Raw genomic sequence first — 18,257 nt, 5'->3', positions numbered from 1 at the left:
CTTTTCTACACAGCTTTGAGCCACGGGCCTCTCAAATTTCTCCTCTTCCACTCTGGCTGCATTAAAGCATAAAAAAATGTCTCCTTTTAAGCCCAAGCCAAATGGCAAACCTGTGCGAGCCGTAAAACTTTCTGCAGCAGCTGAGGCAAAGCTGTGAAAAATGCTGTGGCACAGATGATGTCCCCTTCTCACTGCTGGGGAGCTGAGAAGCTCTGAAATGGCCTCTTGCTGCCGGGACTGAGGGCTCGGGGTGCAGGTGGGGGCAGCCGGGGGGTTGGTCTGGGACGGCAGGGAAAGGCCATGATGGAAAACAGCATTTTCTGTTATAAAACATATCGTCCACGTTGCTAAAGCGGTTGGGGTTAATAACAGAAGGTGTTGAGCAAATCACAGCTTTTCTCTGCGCCTCAGTTTACCTCCTGGAAAAGGGGGTCCTGGCAGCTCCCCTGCAGTGCAGGCAGCTGAGCGGGCAGGGGGGCGGGCAGGGGGGCGGGCAGGGGGGCCGAGCCCCCGCACCCAGGTGGGGCTGTTCAGCCTCCCCCACCCTGGGGCTGAGGCTTTAAAGGTGAGGGGGTGGTGGTGATGATGATGCTGGTGGTCCCTTGGGCTGTCTGGGGGCAGGGATGCTGGGAAGGAAAAGAGAATGAGGTTTGTTTTGTGGGGAAATGGCTATTTCTGTTGCTGGGGATGGAGTTGGCCTCGGTGACGTTTCCTGAGCCCCAAGGTAGGAGAAACCTCCAGGAACCCGCAGGCGTGTGTGGCAGTGGGGGGCCGGGGGCTGGGGGAGTAGCTGTCCCCCCAGCATGGACCCAGACTTCTTCCCGTGGGGCTGCTCTTGCCCAGCCTGTCCCAACGTCCCCTGTGGAAGCTGCTGTGATCCACCAGCTGCAGACCTGCCGGGGCTGCCCGCACTGCTGGCACGAAGCCCCCACCTGGGCTGGGACCACTGGGCTGGCAGTGCTGGTTCCCTGTCGCTGTGACCTGAGGTACTGCCTGGGGCTGGCGCCGCCGCTCCCCCCGGGGCTCCAGCGCGTCCCCCTGCTCCGTGCCACGGGGGCAAGGCTCGCCCTTGCTCCCCCGGCTCCGGCACCAGATGCCTCAGCGGTCCCGCTGGGATGTGGCCACTGGGTCTCAGGGGCTGGAGAAAGACAGGGAAGGGAGAAGCCGCTGTCGTCGGCCGCCCTGGCCACGTGCAGTGGATGCCTCTGCTGCTCCGCACGTGGCCAATGTCAGGCTGACACAGCCCCACGGAGTCCCGCTACCTCTCCTTTCCCAACACCAGTGGTGTTTTGGGTTTGAGACCCTTCTATCCTGCTCCCCTCCCGGCACCGGTGGGCTCGGCTCTGCTCCCCCCGAGCGCCTGGCCAGGGCTCCCCACTCCAGCTCCGCTCCAACGTCACGCTGAAGCAGCCGCAGTTCATCCAGACTCCTTGCATAAATATTTATGCGCTGATGCAATGCTCTTCTAAATATAAAGCTTTATCTGGAATTTCATTTAAACATTAAGTGTAGATAATTTATTTATAATTAATGTAGACATCAAGTCCCATCTCTGGAATGCCTGTGAGCTTTCATTTATAATTGGGAGGTAAGTCAGAAGCTAGAGGCTGGGCCTCTTATCAGTTTCATTTTAATTTTCCTCCTACAGCAAACGAAGCTGGTGCAATTCATCTCTCATTAGGAGGAAGCACAAAACTCCCCTAAAATAACAGTTTTATAGGGAACGTGTAATAAACCCATCTTTGTTCCTCTTCTCGCCTTTGATAATGTTACCAGGGCTCGTAGCTCCCTTCAAAGTGTTGCTCTTCCTTAAAAATAAGTCTATTAAAAATTAAAACCACTTTTCTATACAATAAAATTTACTCCCCGCAATTATGCGGAGGGACTAGTTATCTTCCTTTTGTAGATTTTAATTAAAAGTTACAACGGGAAGGAAAGAACAACTGCCATAAAATAATAGAAGTCTCTCCACTAACGATGAGTTACTGGTGCCTCTTTCACTCAGGCGGCCTTCCTGGGAGCTGATGCTGCGGCGAGGAAGCGATGCCCAGTGCTGGCATGGGGGCGGCTGGGGGAGCGGGCTGGGGCTGCGGGTGCTGGGGGGAGCAGTTTCCAGGAGCCGGTGTCGGGGGTCCCTCTGTTATCCCTGCACCCCGTGAGGGGTCTCCTGCACCCATGGGTGCCCAAATGGGCGCTCAGCTTGGCAGAAAGCCCGTCTCATGCTGAACCCCCGGCAACGCTGGCTCTGACCCGTTTGTGCTCTCGCTTCTGCGCCCCGGTTAGAAAACGGGGCCCGTTGTGCCTGCAGCACCCATGGGTGCAGGGTGCAGGTGTCGGGGTGATGGTGGCTGTGTGGATCCCAGGGTGCAAACCAGGCTGTCTGCACAGCCCGGCTCTGCCAGGGGTGCCGGGGCACGGCTGCCCCACGCGTATTTAATCTCCAGAGGCGGGTGGGTCCCTGACCCCCCAGACGCCGGGTTCCTCCCCACGGCGCAGCCCCGCCGGCGGCAGCCAGCGTCCCTGAGCCCTTCCTTGCAAGGCGTGTTATGGCAGAGCTGTGCTGTGGAGGCTGCACAACGTGCTCATCTGGCCCGGGTATTTTACAAACCTAATAGACAGTCGATCAAAGGCAGCTCCGTGCTAAAAATAGCGGGTGCCCAGGATGGAGTGGGGGCTGCCGGCGGGAGCGTGCGGTGCCTCGGTAACCCGTAAACACCGAGCGTTGCCCACAACAGCCCCGTTGGGGCTCGATTGTCCCTGTTGCTTGTTCTTGAAGTCATGCAACAGCCCCTGCTCCTCCCAGCTGCCGCAGGGTGCCGGGGGCTGGTGCCGGACCACGTGCATGGCCGACGGCTCCATCCTGCCGTGGGGCTGGAGCATCCCTACTGTGGGGCAGCTTCCAGACCGCTCTGCGGGACCAGGGCCCCTGCGCCGAGCGCGGCTGCACCGCCAGGTTGGCTGGGCTCCCCGCAGGGACAGACGCCACGCGCCCGGTGCGGGATCGGCAGAGCTGCGGAGCATCAGCTGCTGCGAACATTCCAAATTCATAAAGCAGCTCCCCAGGACCAAGGGACAGACTCCAACTCCCCAGCGTTTCCGTGATGGATAGTGCGCTCCTCTGGTTGCCTTTTGGTTTCCAAAGGTTTTGCTAGCGCACGCACTTTGTCTCAAGCTTTTGTAGGCTCAAGGTAGGCACCTTCTGCGCCCAAGATTTTGGTACAACCTGAGACAGCTTTGAGGTTTTCATCCTCCTGTTTGCTCCCAACCAAACCACCCCCGTGGTGCAGGGGCTGCAGTGAAACGGGCACCCGCCACGCGCACTGCGGTAGCTGTGACAATGTGGGCGTTGGGGTGGCCAACCCCTCTGGCACTGGGGCCAGGTCACTGCCCTTGTCCTGCTGCTCCAGTGACGTGCCGGTGGAGCCAGAGCTTGGCGGCAGAAGTGCAATCACCACCGCGGAGGCGAGGCATCCGTTGGGCATGGGGACAGATGCACAGACAGGTCGCTGTCCCAGCGCTGTTGCCCTGTCCTTAAAAGCAACAGGAAGGTGCTGCTGGACCACGGGTTGATCTTCAAACTGCGCACCCTGGAGTGCTGCTGGTAACGGCCTTACCTTGCAGAAGAGCGCTGAGATTTAATTAACGAGTGATTTGCAAAGTGATCGTGTGGAAAGGGCTGCATAAATGGAAAAACTTATCCCATTTTTACCATAACTCTTACAGAGCGCAAGCTTTTGCCCCTGAGGATGCCGTGGGCTCCTCTGAATCCAAATGTGGGTGTTTGCCGGGCCGGTGCCCTCCCTGTCTGTGCTGGCTGCCGGGTCGATCGCCGCATCTGGCCAGAGCCAGGTAATCTGCTAATCCAGGTAAGAGGCGCAGCACAGGCATGAGAGCCAAGATGCTGCTATTGCTCGGGCCCTGGCTCGCCCCACGCTGGCTTCTCGCTCTCCTGGAGGCTGGTGGTGCTGCCATGCCCGCATCCCGGTGTCCCACCGCCCATGTCAGCAGCATGCCGTGGGAATTTAAGGTGAACAACCTGGAGCCCACCAAAGACGGGCCCTCGCACCCAGGCTATCAACTGGGACCAATCCTGCCCATGCTGGGGGCCGGGCAGGGTCAGTGCAGCCTCAGCACAAAGGCAAGGACAACTTCCCGTGGGCCGGGGCTGCCCGTCGGTGTCGTTTCTTTAACTGGTTATGGCTGCTGAGATGTTCTGCTGCCTGTCTCCCTGTCACCTGCCCCCTTCTCCTGGCCGTAAAGATGCCAGGAGATCCCCATTTATCTGGATCTGAAACACTCATGAAATCTTTATGGGCTTTTGAAAAGATTTTAATTCCCTGTCAGTGCTGCTTTCACCAAAAAAAAAAATTATGACTCAATGAGCAATTAGAGGCTTAACAGCTGCTGAACGGCCACGGCAGCTGCCGGAGCAGCTTGGCACGGCTCAGCGCGGCGGCCGAGGAGCCAGCGAGGCTTCCTGGAAAGCGATGCTGGGACTGAGCCGCCCCATGCCGACCTTCCCGGGCTGTGGGACCCCGGGCTCGGTTCCTGTGGCACGGCCCCTCCTCTGCCCACCCGTCTCCCGTGGGCCTCGGTGCCCAGAAGCCCGGGCAGGGACAGGCTCTGCCTGTCGCAGGTTCCCTGCCTTGTGGGAGGCAGCGATGCTGGGGAAGGGGACGAAGAGCTCTCAGCTGTGCCCGGAGAGCTGGCACTGCAGCCAGCCAGCGCCGGTGGGACCCCGGCGGGTGCTGCAGGAGGGGTCCTGCTCCCCTCGGAGAAACCTTCAGGCTCTCGGTGGCAGCTTGCCCGGAGGAGGCTGGGGCTGGGGGGCTCTCGACCCTGGCTGGGCTCTCTCGGGTGGCACTTTGGCAGCACCTGAGCTGCCGACTCACGTCTCCACGGGGTGCAGCAGAGCCTGCACAGCCATTTCAGGGGATCCGTCGCTCATGAATCACGCACAAGTTGCTGCGCTGGCAGCAGCAGCCGGCGGCGGCACCGGCTCCACGCCCCGGTGTTTGCAGACAGGCTCGGTGCAGCAGCGTGCGCAGGTGGGGGCCAGCAGCCCGGGATGGCTCCGTGCCGGCAGCTTGGGCTGCACGCTCGGGGCTGCTCCTCGCAGAGCCGGCTGGTGCAGGGAAGGGCTTTGCAATAATCTGCTGCTTAAAATTGCTTTCAAAGACTCTCGCTGGCTGGCCCTCCTGGTCCGTCGCAGGTGCCTGCGGTGGTGCCTCGAGGCGGGTGCAGCTGAGGGTCTAGACTGTGGTTTTCGGAGGTGGGCTCCTCCTCGTCCCCCCCTTTCCTATCCACTGGTGATTTGGGACCCCGATGCTGCGCAGGAGCCTGGGGCTCTCTGGGGACGACACGGGCAGGGCTGGTGGTCCTGTGGCTCCACATTTGGGATTGGAAATGTCTCGATGGCATCAGCTCCTCCGTCACCCCCACCCGGCACCCAGCTCACCGGCGAGGTGCCACCACGGCGTCCCTGGGCAGCGCCAGCACCTCCCTGTGCGGTGAGATGCTCAGAGCTGCCGGGGGCCGACAACGCAGCTCCCTCGCTGCCGTGAGGATGTAGACCATTGGGTTAATTGCAAAACTTCTTATTTACTGAACGTGGAGCTGCTGAACTCCACAAACACGAGGAAAGGTGAAGCTTCAGCCCTGACGAGTGCCCCTTCCCGCCTCGGCTCATTTCTTCTCTTCTGAATGCAAAAAGCTGCTGTAAAGAAACGAGCATGGGGCGGGGAGAAACTTTGTGAGCCACTGCAGTGAGATGGAGGATTTGGAGGTGCTGCTCCTTCTGCTCATCTGTCCCACAGCATTTCGGTGTGGTGCAGCTGGAGACCACCTTCTCTTTGTTTAGAGATTTGTCTTCATTTTCAGAAATATCTGCAGCAAACTAAAAGGTTTAAGGGCGATGGGTCTCCGTTGGCCTCAGCGCAAACAGTATCTCGGGCGAAGCTGAACTGAACACAAGACAAGAGGTTTCTCCGGGAGGATTAGCCAGCATTGCTGAGATGCATATCACATTGATTGCCTTGCCCTGGCTTTGTACGTGTTTCTGGATGGGAAAACAAGTTTACTTGCAGCCTGTTAGAGTTTGTTTTGAGCCAGCTGAGGCTGGGTCTGTGTGGGAAGGAGATGGGAGCAGACAGGGCTGGGCAAGGTTGTATGGGAAATAAAGAACAGATCGTGAAGTTAGCATTAGTGAAAACATTTTCATGAGGAATTTAATCAGCAAAGCCCGTTTGCCTGGTGGGGAGCCAGGGCTGGGCTCCTCTCGGCGGGCGCAGACCCAGGGGGTCCTGCTGAGGACAGTTTGTGAGAGCCGATCGGATCCAACCCTCCGGCTGGGAACACCTCCCTCCTCCCTCCCGCCTGGCATTCTCACTCATCTTTTTGACACAGCAAAGTGTCACCGGCTTGGTCCCTTCGTAGGGACGGGCTAGAATGGGCATGAAAGCTCAGTTTAATTTAAAAAATCCCTGCATGCAGGCTTGCTAAATATACCATGAAAACTTCAGGAGATGGGAAAGACGGCAAGAGGAATATTGCATTAGACTGTGAGCGATCTGAACGGCTGCCTTCGGGAGGGGGAAGCCAGCAGTTACCGTGGAGGGGGAGCGACTCATCCGTGCTCCCCAGTGCTGGAATGCCGGGAGACGTGGGTTGGGTGAGAGGCCTCATCCCTGCGCTTCCCGGTTCACATGCTTGGAAGGGGGGAGTACGGCCCCCTTCCTCGCAGTGTGGTGGAGGCAGGACGAGGCTGTAAGGGTTAATGTAAATGAAAAAAGTCTGCAGAGGAGCTGCAGCCCTGTCTCTGCTCCTCGGAGAGGAAGGCTACACCGTAATCATCGAGCTCCTGACAGCTAAGGTAATGCAAGGTTTGAGATCCATTAGAGTGCCTGTAATTATTTATAGGGATGAAAAAGCCACCCTACGTTGTGAAAATCAGATGGCATGGCAAATAAATGCACCAAGCTTTGGAGAAAGGATTCTTAAAAACCAAAGTAGTTTATAATGAGAGCCACGCTGAGGCTCGGCGGTGCCACACTGCTGTTCCTCGGGACCCGACCCTGGCTCTGGTGGCAGCGAGGAAAGGGGCTCTTGGTGTAGACAGGCGTAACCCAGTGCTGCTGGGCCATGCACTTGTGTTCCAAGATCTACAGACGTAGAAATAGCTGCTGGAGAGGAGCTCAAAGCCCAGTCTCTCTACTCCTGGTTTCCACCTCCCTGGTAGCTGGGGGGCCCTCGAGCCCTCCTGCAGCCATGGTCCTCCGTGGGCTCGGAGGAGCTCAGAGCAGCGCGTGGTTTGCCCTCGCTTCCAGCAGCCTCCACCGCTCTGCCAGCGCCTTCACGGGGCTGATCGGACTTCTTCATCTTGGCATCAATTCCACTTTTTAGTGGAGGCAAAACAGCAAGCGGGCGAGAGCTCCCGGAGACGAGAGCCCCTGAGTGCATCTGCTCTGGAGGAGAGTGCTCTTGGCCAGAGCGCCCGGGAGGGCAGAGCAATTCCCTCGCAGCCGGGCTGCAAAGCTTAATTAGCAGTTTTGCGAAGTGCTTTGAGATCCTCTGCGAAATGTCCTGGAGGAGGGCAAAATGTGATTATATAACGTGTCTAGACAGTATATTCCTTGGGGCGGGGAGCAGGTCTTTTTTATATCTGCTCTTCTATGTCAACACTGTGTGGCCCTGCTTAAAGGTTCTGGGAGCTGCTAAAATATTAACAACAACGACAGGAAAACGCATGCTTTTGCACTCAAAAAAATGTTGATCTTAGCACAAGCCAGCTGTACGTCAGCAAAGGAGCCTTTGCCTGGCAGGTGCCTTGCGCTCCAGCTACGATGACTTCAGAGCAAAGAGCATCTCCCTGCAGGCCCCCTCCCTCCATCCCCTCCCGCCCGGCTCCGTTTCATCCTCCTGGAGCAGCTGGGCTCCTCCAGCTTTTTCGGAGCGGCCGGGCTGTCCGGGCAGGGTGCGAGGTGTTATCCCACCATGCTGCCAGCTGCCTGCACAGGAACCGCAGCCATGCTCTGGGTCAGACCGGGGGGCTCTGCCACCAGTGAAGCCCTGCAGTCCCCGCGGGGCCACCTCCCCCGTCCCCTCCGAGAGCTCCTGGAGAGCCGGGCTGTCTGCTGCCGCTCGGGGCTGCGGGACTGGGGACCCTCGTCCCGGCGGGACTGAGACCTGACCCCTCCGTGCTCCGTGGCGCTGGTGGGACCGGGCATCTCTGTGCCCTGAAATCGGGGTGCCCTCCCCAGAGCCCTGCTGGGTCACCCTCCTCTGTGTGCCCAGCCGCGCTCCTTACTGACCCCCCAAATCCCCTGGAAAGGGGCTGGGGAGCCACCGCGCTCCCCCGGGGGTGCCCAGGGGGCTGCGGCAGCACAGCCGGGCAGGGGGTCCCCGGGGGTCCCCCGCCCCCCCAGACCCCGCTCAGCTGCCCGCTCTGGCTCTCTGCAGCCCTGTCCCAGCCCGGGGCACCCCGGACCGAGGGGTGCGCGGCGGCCCCCCCGGGCCTCGGGCCCCGCTGCGGGATGCAGCACCGGGATGCGCCGCTGCGGTTCCCCCCTCCCACCCCGTACGGGCGCACGGCGCCGGGGCGGGGGGGGGGGACCGCGGCGGCGCGCGCGCTGCCTTCATCCCCCCCTTCCTCCTCCTCTTCCTCCTCCTCCTCCTCCGGGAGCGCGCTCGCCCAGCCGGGAGCGAGCAGCCGGCGGGAGGATGCTGCAAACGGCGGCGGAGCCGGGCGGCTGGGCAGGTAGGGCGGGCGGGCGGGCAGGGGCGGCCCGGGCTCCGCCGGCACCGCCGGTCCTCGGCGGCCGGGCTGCGGGCCCGGGAGAGTTGTGGCCGTAGCAAAGTTGTCGGGGCGGGGGGGGGGGGACGGGATGCGCTGGGGAGGCACCGCGGAGCCGGGAGAAGGGATGGATGTCCGCCCGGGGGGATGCTCCGGTCCCCGCTCTCCATCCCGGCTCTCGCCTGCGGCGCCTGGAAACGGGAAGCCCGGCTGCGCAGCGCCGTGCACCGGGGCGAGGGCGGCGGGGAGGGGGGGCCAGAGCCCCCGGTCCCGCTGACCTCCCCCTCGGGAGGTGTCAGGTCAGGAGGGAAACTTCTTCGGAGGAACTTTGCCGAGGCCCCGGTTGCAGCCCCTTCTCCCTGCGCGGAGCTGCCTTTCCCACGCCGAGCGGGACCCGCGTGGGTGTGCGGCGGGTGGTGGTGCCCCCCGGCTCGTCTCTGCCAAGGTGTCTGCGCCATTGGGATGTGCGGCATGCAATCTGCACGGGCGTGCGGTGGGCTTGGGTCTGCCGGCAGCGCCTGGGCCCGGGCGGCGTTTGCCAAGGTGTCTGCCTGCAGCCGGGTTGTGCGGCACGACCTGGGTGGGTGGGCGGTGGGGCCGTGTCCGTGGGCACCGCCTGGGCCCCGCTGTGCTGCTCAGGGTGTCGGGGTGTGCGGCGCACCCTGCGTGTCCCACGGCTCGGCCGCAGGGCGCCCGGGGCTGCTCACGTCCCTGCTTTGATTGAGGCACGGAGAGGTTTGTGTTGGAAATGGAGCCGAGGCTTTCTGGCTGTCTCCACAAGGGGTACTCGGCTTTTAAAGAAAAGGACTTTTACTGAAGCCTTACAAAAGCGCTTTCTGTTAGCGATTTGGGCAGTGAGCACTGTGTCTCGGGGTGGCTGCAGCCCAGGGTCGTCCTGAGCAGGCACGCACCTGCAGAGTAACCCGCCGAGCAGGAGGGAACTTGGATACAGAAGCAGCATCCTCATCTGGAAGATCGCCTGCTCTCTCCTCAGCTTTTATCAATATATTTTGCTATTAACTTGAAGCAGCAGTGAGTTATCGCTGAAGCTTTTGATGACTTGTGCATCAGGATGGGGTAGGGCTGGTGCTCTCCTCTGCCGGAGAGCAAACCCCACGGATCCCGGAGAGCGGAGGCGTGCCTGTGCCTGCCCTTGACAGCGCAGCGGCAGGGCTGCGAGTGCCGATCACGCTGGATGTGCATGTGGGAAAACAACTTCTTGCACAGAATCTGAACTCCCAGCTCTCCTTGGCACATGTGGCTGCTTTTAATTTTCAGAGCAAAGCTTGAAAATGCATCTTAAATACGGGAGATGATTCTGCATGAAGGTAAGGGGTCGAGGGCCCGGCTTTGCACTCCTGGAGTCTTTAAGGGGCTTCTAGGTTAACTCGCCGGCATGAAGGGGATCAGCACCAGCTCTGTTGCCACCTTGCTGCTCGAGCTGCCGGCTCCTGCGAGGGCTGGATGTGTCCGCGGGTCCTGTGCAAGCTGGCAGCACCCCCTGCCCTGAGTGGAGCACGGCAGCAGTTTTCAGTGAGAATGTGAGGCAGGAGCTGGCCTCGCGCTGCTCAGCACTGCGCGAAAATCGTCTTCATCTCCGTGATTATCTGGGGTGTCTGAACGGGGAGCTGAGACGTTTTGTGTAAGCTGCTGTGTCTGCATGTGGGGCACGGTGCCTGAAAATAGCATCAATGGGCAGTGCCGCTGGATGTGACAGTCCGCGAATAAATGAGGCTCTGTCCCCGGCTGCCAGCCTGGCCAGGAGTTTCTGCAGCCAACGCAAGTCAAATCCACCGTCACTGACGACTTCTTTTTTTTTGAGTGGCTGCAGGTGTTTTCCGATGGAGCATCCAGCCCCGCGTCCGCTTCTCTGAGTGATGTTTGTCACTTGGCTGAAACGGCTCCGTGGGGATGGGAGGAACCGCGCCGGTCCCTCGGTAGCTGCCGGTGTGACTCTGCTGATGAGAAACTCTCCTGCCATATGTAGAGTTCGGAGTTGGGCTGGTGATAACGTGTGCTGTGGGGTTTCTTGCTTGTTCTGTAATCTGCCACGTGCATTAAAAAAAAAGACTTGTATAATCCTGGATGTGGCTCTCTGTATGTCAATGTACAGAGCTTTGCTATGCGTTATCAGGGTGGTGACGTCACACCGAGCTGTGACTTCCCGCTGTGTGTCTTGTGCACAAGCATCCCTGCGCTCTTGCATCGTGCTCTGCTCGGCTCGCTCTCTGGAGCGGGCTGCTCTGGCTGCTGGCTGCTCGAGTGATGTTCAGCTTTGACAAAAGAGCCAGCCTCCAGTACAGATAAATCAGGAGGTTGGTTTAATAGACTCGAGAATAAGAAATATTTGTTGGGGCTGGTGGCTCGCTGGCCTCGGGGCCTTGTCGCCGTCTCTGGACTGTGCAGGGACATGCATCCTGGCCGCGGTAGGTGAGGGTCAGGGGCCCGGCTGCTCGGCAAAGCCCGACAGTGAACCCGTGCAAAGAGATGCCGTCCCGCTCGAGCGTGCGCTGCCGGCTGGATCGGAGCTGCCTTTCCATCCCTCCCCTCCTGCCTGGCTTCTCCTGTCTCTTTCAGCACAAAGAGGCGAGACACCCAACTCAGACGTGCTGAGTCTATTTTTGCTGGCAGGAAAGAGTATAAATACCGCAGAACCTGAGGCACAAAACTGAACCGGCTGCACAGCAACATCGCACCCAAAACTGCGGGGTTTCCCCTCCCGCATGCAGTGCTCCCCGCCGGGTTGTGTTTCAAGGCTGGTTCGCTCTCTGTGCCGTTTATTTGGGGCTGGTGTTGGCTGCCCGGCGTACCTGGCCATCGCGGCACGAGATGAGGCTCCCTTCAATGTGCCAACAGGGATGGGGATGGGGCAGAGCTGCCCCAGCCTGTCCCGCCTGCACCCTCCTGCTGTTTATCCCCACGGGTCAGTGCTGGGGCTGGCGTTCCCGAGCGGAGCCTGGAGCGACGCCGTGGCCCCGGCAGAGCGGCACCAGGAGCTCACCTGGCTGCGGCCGTCCACAGCCATTCCAACCCAAAAATACTCCTCAAGCATTGCCCCAGCATCCTTGAACATCGGCTGGTGGCCGGTAAAGGAACCTTGGTTTTGGGACTGCTATTTGCTATATTTCTGGAGATCTTCCCCTTGCTTTGGCTTTTATCCGGCATTTCTGGGGAGATCTACATATTTCTATGTGCACAGTATAAGTCTACTATTGAATAAAGGACCTTTGCACAGATGCTCTCAGTCGAGTACTGAACATGTTAATCAAGTTGCTTTACACTGTTCAATTTCCAGGACTGGAAGCAAACCTGTCCTGGAAGCACGGGCCAATCTCCAAAGTGTGCTAGACTTAAACATCATAGGAACAGAGAGCCCCTCTCTGAGCTCCGCATCCCATCAAGCTACTTTTCTTGTTTCTCAGCTTGATCGGGGCTGGTGTTTGAATTTTCCAAACCCAGAGCCCACGGTTCTGCAGCCCTTTAATCATTCCTAGGGAAAATAAAAATGCAAAAATGTGCGCCCGGAGCAGAGTAATGAAGCCCATGAGGGTCTATTTGTCAATTTAGAAACAATATTGTGATGTACAAAGGCTGTTTCTTAGTCTGATGTTCTGAGATTGCTTCCAAAATAGTCTCATAATTTATGTGTCAGGAAGCCCCTGTCAAGAATTATATCTGTGCTCTCAAGGAAATCCAGTCTGTGGCTGCATGGTAACAAGTGCTCATTTTTTATTAGAACCACAACAATTTACTTGCAAGTCGTAAAAGGGAACCTGCGTATTTAAGGAGCCTTGAGCCGCTCTGCAGGCGAGCTGCAGGCACGGGACGTTCCCAGGGAGGGTCCCGGTTTCCCGTGGGAAGCTCGCCCGGCGCTCCCCTGGAATGCCATGGATGAGGGCTTTTGTCTTTCGGAGGCATTGCAGTGTTCTTCTGTGGCCGAACTGCCGGCGTGCCCAGCCTGGCCGTGGCTGTGGGGCTGGGCGGGCGCTCTGGCCCACCCGGGGCCATGGCAGCGGGGCCGGCCAGGCTCTTGCCCCGCAGTGCGGGCAGGGGACGGGGGCTGAGCACCCCGGGGCTGCGGGCAGCGGGGGGCTTTGCTCTGCAGAGCTGTGGGGCAGAGGGGGGGTTCCCCTGAGCACCCCCGGCTTTGCAGGGTCTGAAGGCAGGGAAGGGTCCCGCCGCTGTCAGAGGGCCGTTTATGGTTGGGTTTTTTTTAAAAAAACACCGCTTTTTTCCCCCTGCAATGTAAACAGCCTTTTCCCCAGAATGAATACCCGGCTGAGTGCCAGGGAGAGGGGCCGGCGGCGGCCGGGGCTTTCGCGGGGCCCTGGGGAGGTGCTGCCCGCGCACGTGGGCTCCCGTGCCGCCGCGCCGCGAGGGCCACGGAGCAGCATGGGGACCCCGGCTCCCCCGGGGCCGAGCAAATTGCCGGGCCCTTCCCCACGGGGTTTGAAGCTCTTGGGGCTGCAGGGCCCGAACGGGGCAAGTCTGCGCTGAGCCCTGGTGCTGATGGGGTGGGGGGGCAGCCCGGCTCCGGCGGGGGCTCCGAGCCCTCAACGCGGAACAGATGTGTGCTGCTTTGAAATGGGAACGTTCCCGAGTTGTGATTTTCCCTGGCCTAATTATGGAAATTTTTTAATTAGCTGATAAGAAAGATCACTTGGAAATTGCAAGGGAAACATTTTGAGGTTAAGTCCTGATCTGTGCCCGTATCTGCCTGAAGACGGATCTGCTCCGGCTCTTTACCTCTGTAAAGGCTGCAGCAGCCGGGGTGCCAGGGTGCCAAGGAGGCTGGGCGTCCCTGCCGCTTCCTGCAGCGAGGAGCTGGGCTCCTTCGGCCAACAGGTTTGATCCTGGAGGAATGAAACCAACCTGGGTTCTGCTCGGTTTGGCTCTGCGGCCAGGCTGTCATTTCATACTCCACGGGCTCTGGGCTCGGCTGCAGGGATGCTTTTCCTCTGCGGAGGGGAGGCACCTGCAGGACAGGGGCCGCTGGGCTCTGCTCGGCGTGGCCGTGGGGAGCAGAGGGCCTTTTGCCAACGTCCTTCGCGGTTCCTGCTGCCGGCCCATGCCCCGTCTTGCTCCGGGCACTCTCTGCTCCGTCCAAGCAGATCCCCCACACCGAGCTGGTTTTCCTCCCCTCCCAGACCAGGCGGACCTGGTGGTCCGGTGGGAGCCCGCGTGGCGCAGGCTTTGGTCCGCGTGTGTCAGCGTGGCACGTGCGCCCCGCCGGCCCCCCAGACCCCGCTCCGTGCGGGCTGTTCCTCCTGCTCCCAGCCCAACGCGTTGCATCTCCGAGGATGTGGGATTCACCTGGTATCAGCAGGTCAAGGAGCCCCGGAGAGCTGGGAAGGATGAAAGACAAAAACTGTGGGGTTTATCGCTTTGGCACAGCTCAGTCTGGGCTGGCAGAGCTCGCTCTGCCGACTCCTCCGCCTGTGAGCAGGACTCTGCCTCAGACCCACCGGGCAGGGGACGAGCTGGGGCACCTCGGGGGGGGATCCAGGCTGGGGCAGCACTGCGGGGCAGATGCCACCGGCTGCCTGCCTGGCAGGGCTGTGCCCAGTGCTTTATTTCCAGTGCGGGTATTCCTGGCTCTGACGTCTGATCGCTGGCTCTTGCTCCACATTGGCGGGGGATGAAGGAGCTGTTGAATGTGGGGTGGGTTTTGCCGGTGTAAGATCAGAGGCTGCTTCTCGCCTTCCTTTCACCTCCCAGTTCTTTGAGACCTTTGCTGCCTTTGAACTGGGAAAAGTACCACAGCCCACTGCAGCGGGGAGCAGCAGGTCACGGCTCTGTAAAACTGCGTGGCAAAGGGCCAAGAGCTTTTTGGGGTTATTTTTTTCCTTTATCTGCTGGAGCAGGAGAGACGTGGGACCGGTGACCTGGGCCTTGCAGGTGCCGCGGTGTTGCTGCCCTGGCCGTCCGGCGGCTCCCCGGACCCCGCTGAACCCAGGACTGGCGCGGCAGAGGTGCCAGTGGCCACCAGTGGTGGTCACTGGAAACCAGACCTCTAGAGCGGGACCCCTGCCTCCTGGCCAGCTGCTTTTGGAAGAGGGATGGAGCTGGACAGGTCCTGGCCAGGATGAGCCTGGGGATTGATCCTGGCCGCAGGCGGGTGAGGTACAGTGCCCAGAGGGATTTCTGGTCTCGAAACACTTTAAGCTCTCTCCTCCGGGCAGCAGCGATTCCTGGGGGTGGTGCCCGTGGCAGGACCCTGCCCCGGTGCCGCAGCCTTCGGGGGGGCTGGTTTCCCAGGGTTTCTGTGTGCCTGGCTGGCAGCCCCTGCGCTGTCACAGCTCGCTGCAAGCGGCGTGGAGGGAATGCTCCCGCTGGCGAGCGGAGCAGGAGCCTCCTGTCAGGAGCCAGGTCCATCCCCGTGAAGGAGGGATGCGCGCGGGGGAGCTGATCCCTCTTCCCTGCGGGAGCCGGGGAGCCCCTCGCCCGGCTGCTCTGCCCCATCGCCATCCCGCCAGCTGGCGTTGCCTGGCCTCTGCTTCCCAAGGGAAGACGGGAGCAGCCCCGCTGACGAAGAGCGTGAGCGACCTGGCTCTGCCCTGCGCGGCGCATCCCCGAGGCACAACGACATTGAACACAGCTTCAGCGCCTGGAGACGGGGTCGGAGCTCTGCACGCAGATGTTTCTCGGTGGCCCTGACCAAGCAGCTCCCTGCGGGTTTTTGTGGATGTGGGTAATTTCTGGCACTCGACGTTGTGCAGAGCTTTGGCATTTGGTTCCCCACACGACTCTGCTTCAGTAATTCTCGGTGAGCCCAGGCAGTAATTCGTGGGTACAGATCTTCAGCAAGAATCCCCGCCATGTTAGTGGAGAAATAATTGAAGGCTTTGTGCTGCTCCCTCATCCAGTACCAACACGGTCCGCTGCGCTCTCCTCTTTTAATCTGCAAGTCACAAAGATATAAAAAAGAAGAATAGCAGCTGAGAATTAATATTTTTAAAACCAAGAACCCTGCTCTGGGACAGATAGAGGCGTCAGGGCTGGCCCGGAGAACGTGATGTCCTGTCCTCGCTGGGGGCAATGCCAGCCCCGTGAGCCCCTGCCTAAAGCTGTGCCTCCGGCAGGGCTGGCCCAGCCCAAGCGCTGCTCATCACCCAAGCAGATTTCACCGCGTGGTTGCAGCCGGTGAGAGACCTCATCTCCCGGCAGGATCTAACCCACCTCTGGAGGGGAATCGGTTCTCCAGGACCTTTCCGGCTCTTCGTCCTCGTGCTGAGCCTGGCGGAGGAGATGCTGATGGGGGCCGGGATGGTCCGTGGGGGGAAAACCTCGTGTCACGTTCCTGGAGAACGAAGCAGAGCAGCTGGGAGCCTCAAGCGTGTCGCTGTGCTCCTGCCCCATGCACCCCCGGCCGTCAGGGGGGTCGGTTGTTTATTGGGAAGAGAAACAACCGCAGCCCCGGTGGGGCTGGGCTCCTCCAGGCTGGTTTGTTTTGGTTTTTTTTGAAGTGTCACTTTTCCTGTTACTGTTTGTCATCTGCTCCCCTCGCCCTGCCCTCGTCTTCCCAGGGAACACGTGCTGCAGGGGACGCAGGCACCGCCGCTGTTTATCTTGGTGAGGGGTGCCGCTGCTTTGCATGCGTTTGAAGTGCTGAAGGCATCTCAGCACAGAGCCTGCCTGTGCGCTGGGGGCTGGAGTTTCTTCTGAGGAGCCCTGAAATGTTTTTAGGAAAAAAAAAATTAAAATCCCAAACAAGGGAAGCTTGTTACTGAGCTGGCAGGCGACGGGGGAGCGGCACAGAGCGGGCTGCCGGCAGGATTGGGGGGCGAGACCCTGGGGGCCCGACAGCGAGTCCCCCCCCGTGGCAGAGCCCTCCCACCCATCACTGGGTGATCTTCATCGCACGCAAGGGCAGAGCCTATAAATATCCCAACTCCAAATTTTCAAGAAGTATTAGGAACTCTCCAGGCTTATTTTTGAGCACTGTTACGAAAGGGCTTTAGCGGATTAAAGCGTGCCCAGATTAATCTGTGCTCCGGCAGGCACAGGGCGCGGGAAGGGCAGCTCTGACGCCCTGGGGACGTGGTGCAGGGGGTTCACCGGGGCTCCTGGGCTCCCCGCTCCCCATGCCGCCAGGGCGCGGGGCGGCAGCAGCGGTCGGGCCGTGGGGCAGGGAGGGACGCTTCAGCAGCCGCCGCATTTCCAGTCCCTCGCTCGCCCTCCAGCCCCGCTGGGCACCCCAGACCCAGCCAGCATCTGTGGGCTTGCAGATTTTCACAGCTCAATGTCAAATTTCTGTCCTCTCCAGTTTGCAGAGGAGGTAATTAGCCAACAGGCATAATAGCAATTTAATAAGTGTGTCAAATTAGCGACCAGTCATGGTGTAGGGCATGCTGTGCCTTCGGAGGAGCCTGCCATGGGATGGGGATGTGGCGGGCGGCCTTTTGAATGGGAGCACAGCAATCCCCTCATCCAAGCTAGGGATCAGGCTGTTCATCCCGTGGCTGCGCCTGAGCTCGCTCCTGGCCAGGAGCTGCTGTGGAGCTCGGGGAGCGACCTGGGACGGGCACCCCGGCGTTTTAATCCGTGCCAGTATCTCACCTCCCTGGCCAGACGTGGAGGGGAGATTATTTGTGCCGCTCCGTTACCGCTGGAAGGCACACGGCGTTGCAGGGCTGGGAGCTCGCGGGGCAGGATGAGTGCCGACTTACGCAGTGGATGAGGCAAAGGGATTTACAGAAACCTGGCAGCTGCCTGCACCTCCGGGTGCTCGTGTGACGCCAGCGCTGCTGCAGTGCCCGTGCTGCTCCACGCGGGCAGGGGGCTCCGGGCAGCAGCGAGCACGGCCCAGGGAAGCGCTGAGATGGGCTCTGGCAGCAGGAAATCCGGCTCCAGCGCCTGCCTGGGTTTGGCCTCTGCTTAGCAGTGGGAAAGCTTTTCTATTCGTCCTTGGGAACATTTCCCCTCCTAAGGACTTGGGCAAATCCTGTCTTTGGCAAGGAAGGCGGTGGCACGCGCTGGTGAGATGCTGGCAGGAGACAGAATCTCCCCCGAGTGCCCCGGGGGGCAATTCCCCACTGCCCACCCACACCCGGCTGACGAAGGAGCTTTTTCTTCTCCTGCCGGTTGTGGGGAGCCCGACTCCTCTGCAGCCCCGGCCGGAGATAACGCTGGCTGTGAAGTGACAGAGATAACAGCAGGCAGAGGAGGATGGAGGCAGCTGCCTGCGCCGAGGTTTGGGGCGTCAGGGCCGGGGTGAAGCCGCAGTCCTGCGCAGGGTCCCCGCTCGGCGCGTCACCTCCGCGGGGAGGGTGATGGGGAGAGGCGCTGGCTCGTGGCACAGAGCCAGCTGCATCGCTAATAAACAGCCGGCCCATTTGAATACTAATTAGCACGCGGCGCACGAAGCCCGATTTGGCTGCGGATGGAGCGAAGGGGCGGCCGGTCCCGGGGGGCTCGCACGGACGGGGGGGACATGGCCACAGGACGGTGGTCGCCGGTCCCGGGG

At 60.4% G+C, this 18,257-nt stretch overlaps 1 protein-coding gene across 1 annotated transcript in view; it reads left to right on the top strand.

Annotated features, from left to right (window-relative positions):
• Positions 1–4,009: 4,009 nt before the first annotated feature.
• The window catches only part of ZNF385C (zinc finger protein 385C), an 89,198-nt gene continuing 74,950 nt past the window's right edge, over positions 4,010–18,257 (top strand). The window contains 3 exon segments of the mRNA XM_050912086.1: positions 4,010–4,115; positions 8,469–8,642; positions 8,645–8,755. Coding sequence (XP_050768043.1) covers positions 4,010–4,115; positions 8,469–8,642; positions 8,645–8,755 — 391 coding nt within the window.

The sequence above is a fragment of the Gymnogyps californianus genome, chromosome 28, assembly GCF_018139145.2.
Source record: "Gymnogyps californianus isolate 813 chromosome 28, ASM1813914v2, whole genome shotgun sequence".
NCBI lineage: Eukaryota > Metazoa > Chordata > Aves > Accipitriformes > Cathartidae > Gymnogyps > Gymnogyps californianus.
This window is presented reverse-complemented; position numbering and strand designations above follow the sequence as displayed.